Genomic DNA, 5,986 nt, shown 5'->3' with positions numbered 1-5,986 from the left:
GCTCAATACCCAACACTAATGTTTATGTCTGCATGTCTGTGAGCATAACCACTGAGAATAACATGCAGACGTTTATTATGCATCTGTGGTGTTTATGTAATCTATCTATTTATCTATCTATAAACATTTATTATTATCATCATTGTTGACAACACTTGTGCTGCTTAATATTTTTGTGCATAGATAGATCAATCTATCTAATTATATAAATTAAATTTTAAAATATATTCAAATACAAAAATGTCATTTTAAATTGTAATATTTCAAAATATTACTGATTGTACTGTATTTTTGATCAAATATATGCAGCCTTGTTGAGCCTAAGAGACTTCTTTCCAAAACATCAAACAATCTTACCGACCCCAAACTTTTGAACTGTAGTATATGCACTGAAAACTAGTCGTCATATTTTGTCTTTATATAACAGTGCATAATCAAATGCATAAGTTGATTTCATCATTGATATGACTATGATCTATCATTTTAGAAGTTCCATCTACTAAATAACAACAGCACAGCCCAAAATCCACTTCTAAAAATTCAGTCCCAAAAGGAAGTATTGATCTCATGAGTAAAGTTCCTTAAAGTGTAAGTGACCTTATTCCTCAAGAGTAACACAGCAAACCAAAAGGACAAAGAATGACGAGAAATCATTTCAAAGTGTTCAAAGGTTGGGTACTTCAGAAGGACAAACAAATGATCACAGACTTTGAGAAACTTCTGCATGTGGAGTGATAAGATCAAAGTTTACAAGACATTTATTCACACAGACTGATTTTATATACATTTGATTATACATTGCAGTAAAATAAACTCACAGAAACAAGCAACAGGAAGATTTCAACCAGCAGAGTTCACTGTTAAAGTGACTACTATTTTACATTAGATACAACTCAATCTCCAGCCTTAGAAATCATCATCATCACAAATGTCCAGATACACGTCAAAAGCCTCACGGTTGCAGTTTCCATCAGGGGTGAAGACGTACTTGTGGAATGTCCCATCAACACATATGGCTTTAAAAGAGAGATACATGTGATAAGAAAAACTGACAGATCAATAATGTTTCTTTCAATCAAAGATTCTTGAAAAAAACAACAACAAAAAAAACACATACCAATAACAGAGTTGACGTTTTTGGAGGTGTTCTTCCCAAAGGCACAAATGCAAGCGCACTCAGCCGGCACCGTGAAATTAGCCAGAGACCACTGACTGTCCACGTACTGTCCGATGACCGGACCCACCTTTCCTACCCGTGCCAAACTACAGAAGACAAGAAGTCAGTGACTCTCTAACTACAACTACTAGGATATTTCTAAAAAAAAACACTGCAAATGTCAAATAGTCTGTAATGAAATTAACAGAGTGTTTATTAGTAACATGTTCAACTAGGAATGTTTGTGAAAATCTTACGCAGAGCGACGGTTCAGTTTGGTGTCTTTCAGAGCAAATATGTGCACAGTTCCCTTGTCGCTTGACGCACACAGAAAGGATGAGTCGTGGCTGAAATTAATACTGGAAAACAACAGAATTCAATAAATAATTATCATTTTAATATAAACTAAATTAATCAAATAATTAATAAACAAAATATGTCATGGCTGAAATTATAGGGTCCCGTTCTTCGCGATTCCATTTTTCAAACTTTAATTAGTGTGTAATGTTGCTGTTAGAGCATAAATAATACCTGTAAAATTATAAAGCTCAAAGTTCAATGCCTAGCGAGATATTTTATTTAACAGAAGTCCCATTTCAAAGCAAACAGCGAACGGCCGGTTTGGACTACATCCCTCAACTTCCTTTTTTAATGACCTAACTAGAACAGCTTTTTGAATAATCTCCGCCCACAGGAATACACAAAAAAGGGGGCGTGGTCTTGTTGCGCTCCCACTGAGAAGAAACACTTCAGCTGCGCAATGCTTCTCCAATTTATGGTAAGAGGGGTGACCTTTTCCGGGCAACGTGCGACAAGCTGCTGTCGAATCACAACACAGGAACCGCTGGCACAATCAGAACTCGTTACGCATTTCTGAAGGAGGGACTTCATAGAACAAGGAAGTCATCGGGCCGTTTTTTGGACAGTGAAAACAGCGGCATACAGATAAGTAAATTGTGTGAAAAATACTGTGTTTTTTTAACACGTGAAACATGAGCACATGTTATATTGCACACTAAACACAATCAAAGCTTCAAAAAAAACATGAAGAACGGGACCTTTAATACTGGAAAACAACAGAATTCATTAAATAATTATCATTTTAATATAAACTAAATTAATAAAATAAAATTTTTGAATTAGCTAAGATAAATAATTGATTATATTAATTTCTTTAAATAGATAGTTTGATCCAGTGAAGGAAAAGCAGCATATATGTGAACTCTAGGGGGGTAACGATACCCTCATATCACGATTCGATACATATCACGATACTGAACTCACGATACGATATTATTGCGATACTCCAAGACATATGATCAAAGGTTAACAAAAAATGTACTGTAAAACAAGACTTGGTGCTTGTAACCCAAGGACAATGGTGACACCATTCTGAAGCTGAAAATACAGAATTATTTTAGACGAATATGCTTGCACTCTGTCACTGACTAGATATATTTAAAATAATGTTGGCCACTTTTTACTGGTAACATAATACATTTGGCATTATCAGGACCCACAAATATTCCCCCATTGCATTATTATACATTATAATCAACAGTATAGTAGTTTAATGTAGTACTGACACTGAAACTCTGGAAAAACTTAATTTATTTCTCACACTTATTTTGGGGGAACTATCCACTATACATATTGTCACTATCCACGATACGTATTGTTGCATTGTTGTATTGCGATATATTGTGGCACGATATATTGTTACACCCCTAGTGAACTCCTTCAAAACTCTTTAGAAAGTATCCCAGGAAGTTGAGAGAATGTCCAGAGCGAGCAGAGGCAGAGCTAGTTAAAGAAGGAGCTCAAATACTTTACCAGTAGAGTGTAGCAGGGTCAGTTCCTCTTCGTAGTTCCACTAGCTTGTCTCGTGTTGTAGTGTCAAACAGACGGATCAACGTGCCCTTTCTGGAGGCCGACGCAACCACGCTGCCCAGCTGGTTCAGTGCCAGGCAGGCGATTTCACTTTGGTGGGCATTGATAGTGAAAGGGGCAGAAGATGTGCCAGGTTTTGTGTTGGAAAGTTCCTGTCAAAGAGTCATAAACAAAGTTAAATAATGGTAATAATAACACTTCTAATGTGTTAGTAACTGACAAAGTTTTAAAGGGATAGTTGACCCAAAAATGAAACCCTCATTCCATCCCAATATATATGATCTTTGTTTGTGTTTATCTGAAGAAAGACAGTCATATGCATTGGGGAGGGCATGAGGGTGAATAAATGACGAGAGCGTTTTCATTTTCATCACTATCCCTTTAGTACGCAACATTTGATTTTCAACTGTAATAATATATATATTTCTAATATATATAATACTTACCACTGTAATATGATATTATATAAGTTTTACATAAATCTTACCACTAATTGAAGACTGCCACATTTGTGTCCAGGGAAAACCAGCAACTGCTTTTCCAAACTAGGACAAAGTTCACACAAACCTACAAACCCCCAAATACAGTGATTATAAAGAATACATACATCAAACACAAGTAAAGCCTCTCACAAGCAATGCTCTCAATACCTTTTGGGTTATCTCGAGTGTCAAACTCAAAAAGCTTGACAGGGTTCTCGGGGAAACTATAAACGTAGATCCTGTTTTTCAGGACAATGATGATTCTTCACATACAAGGACAGGAAATAGGATGTTGTTAACACAAACAACATTTTTTAATGAAAAAATGAAGCACTTTTGTCTTGATGGCCGTGTATCTTACTTGTCATGTCTCATGCGCACAGCGAGGACCGGTTTGGTGAACGTGAACTCAAGAACTAATTTGTCCTTAGGGTCTCGCACTTCCTGAGCATCATCCCATATTAATACTGCAAAAAGATATGATGAAAAATGGGATAATCTTGAGGAAAGCTGTTTTTTCCAGGTTCAAAAACGATCTAAGAGGGAAGTCAGTGTACCTGATATTTCAGAGAATTTGGGGTTGATGCCGCCTCCCACTACAGCCAAGAGGTTTGATCGGTGAAGCATTGAACACAAGGCAATGCTGCCCACCTGCTCGTGATCTATATAAAATCAAATCACAGACGATTAAAGGGATAGTTCACCCACAAATAAAAATTCTGTCATTAATTACTCACCCTCATGTTCAAAACCCATAAGACTTTCATTCATCTTCAGAACACAAATGAAGATCTTTTTGATGAAATCTGAGCAATTTCTGTCCCTCGGTTGAAAGCTATGCTACTGACACTTTGATGCTTCGGTTCATAAAGAGATCGTAAAACAAATCCATATAAATTGAGCGGTTTAGTTCAACATTTTCTGAAGAGATTTAATAACACTTTATGATGAACAGATTGAATTTAAGCTTTTATTCACATCTCTTTATGCACTTTTTGAAGCTTCAAAGTGTCACTTGTGTAACTGTCAATGGAGGGACAGAAAGCTCTCAGATTTCATCAAAAATATCTTCATTTTTGTTTTGAAGATGAACGAAAGTCTTACGGGTTTGGAACGACATGAGGGTGAGTAATTAATGACAGAATTTTTATTTTTGGGTGAACTAACTTTAATAGATAATTCTACCCATAGGTTTTGTTTTTTAAAAAGAAGAAACCCCCCCCAAAATATTTTACCTAAATGGCCCTTTTCCATTAAAGGTTCCACATTATAAATGCGGACACCTGTTTCCATGGCACAGCAGAAACAACCTAAATAACACGGAAATGAGAACATGAATACAGTACAGATCATTAGTATATCATAAATAGTTTTTAGGCTGATATGTTGCTATTTTTTAGATTATTGGCTTTATTTCCCCTTTTAGTCGGTTTCAAACTCTACCTTGTCAATAATTAATGCACTTTTTTCAGTTTTCAAAAATGTGAACTAGGTGTAAACATTGTGTAAACATATGTGTTCATTTGATTAAAAAAATGTAGGTTACATTTGCAATCATGAAATAGGTTGGTATTATATTGACAACTGTGCTCACTAAGATATCAACATTAAAAATGGTTAATAATCACTAGTTATATGTTAATGAATACCTTTATTAAATGTACTCAAAATAGATAGATAGATAGATAGATAGATAGTCTAGCAGGATTAGTTATTATATAGCAGAATGATTCTGAAAGGAAATGTGTTTTAGACTCACTCTGGTCCTGGTTGAACTGAAGGCTGTTGACTCCTCTCTGCTGGGCCATGGTGTGACAGAAGAGTTCCCCACTGGTTTTCTGATATCTTCAGCAGTTATATGGTCTAGACCTGATCATCCTGGATGAGCAGGAGACAGCGGTTTAACATGTTAAAGGTGCAATCACAACATACTACGAGTTCCGAAAGTCAACACATGTAAACAACTTTCTTTTATAATATAATCAGGTTGTCATAACATCTCACTCACCATTAAATATTTAAAAGACACAACGAGGGGGTAGACAAATAAATCAAAGTGAGTTTATATAAGTTTGATGTTAATTTAATATCGCACATTAGGCAATAACTACACAGCTGCCAGACGCTGTTGTTGTTTTGTCGCTGCTGTCTTCCTCTATGATACGGGACTGTTAACGGAGCATTACTGCCCCCTTTTGGATTGGAGGATAACGGCTCTGGATAACACAAGTGACGTACGGAGAAAGCCTTTGCCACAGAAAGGAAAAATGAACCTAAATGGGCGGAGTTTAGAGGCCCAGAAGTCATCTCTAATTGGCCCGGCTCGTTTTCATTTTTCTTGTGGTTCCTGTAACCTTTCTCCGCGCTGGTCAGAACGGACCAATCACAGTCAATTGGATAATGCAGTTCGTCGGCCAAACAAAATCATTCCATGTAGCGGTTGTATGTTAGATGCAAA

General features: G+C 36.3%; 1 protein-coding gene across 2 annotated transcripts in view; it reads right to left on the bottom strand.

Annotated features, from left to right (window-relative positions):
- Positions 1–5,693, bottom strand: part of wdr45 (WD repeat domain 45) — a 91,251-nt gene extending 85,558 nt beyond the window's left edge. Inside the window, exons 1-11 of one of the 2 annotated variants that reach the window (XM_056243371.1) lie at positions 5,537–5,693; positions 5,288–5,406; positions 4,764–4,838; positions 4,086–4,190; positions 3,890–3,995; positions 3,697–3,791; positions 3,534–3,613; positions 2,990–3,198; positions 1,414–1,515; positions 1,118–1,263; positions 871–1,016 (exon numbers count right to left, since the gene is read on the bottom strand). In XM_056243371.1, coding sequence (XP_056099346.1) covers positions 907–1,016; positions 1,118–1,263; positions 1,414–1,515; positions 2,990–3,198; positions 3,534–3,613; positions 3,697–3,791; positions 3,890–3,995; positions 4,086–4,190; positions 4,764–4,838; positions 5,288–5,336 — 1,077 coding nt within the window. In that variant the 5' untranslated portion in view covers positions 5,337–5,406; positions 5,537–5,693 and the 3' untranslated portion in view covers positions 871–906. Of the gene's footprint in view, positions 1–740; positions 1,017–1,117; positions 1,264–1,413; positions 1,516–2,989; positions 3,199–3,533; positions 3,614–3,696; positions 3,792–3,889; positions 3,996–4,085; positions 4,191–4,763; positions 4,839–5,287; positions 5,407–5,536 lie in introns of those variants that run through there. The other variant, XM_056243366.1, reaches the window with a different exon arrangement.
- Between the last annotated feature and the right edge of the window lie 293 nt (positions 5,694–5,986).

This window comes from Rhinichthys klamathensis, unplaced genomic scaffold (assembly GCF_029890125.1).
Source record: "Rhinichthys klamathensis goyatoka isolate OS25496 unplaced genomic scaffold, OSU_Roscu_1.1 h1tg000027l_1, whole genome shotgun sequence".
NCBI classification, from domain to species: Eukaryota; Metazoa; Chordata; class Actinopteri; order Cypriniformes; family Leuciscidae; genus Rhinichthys; species Rhinichthys klamathensis.
This window is presented reverse-complemented; position numbering and strand designations above follow the sequence as displayed.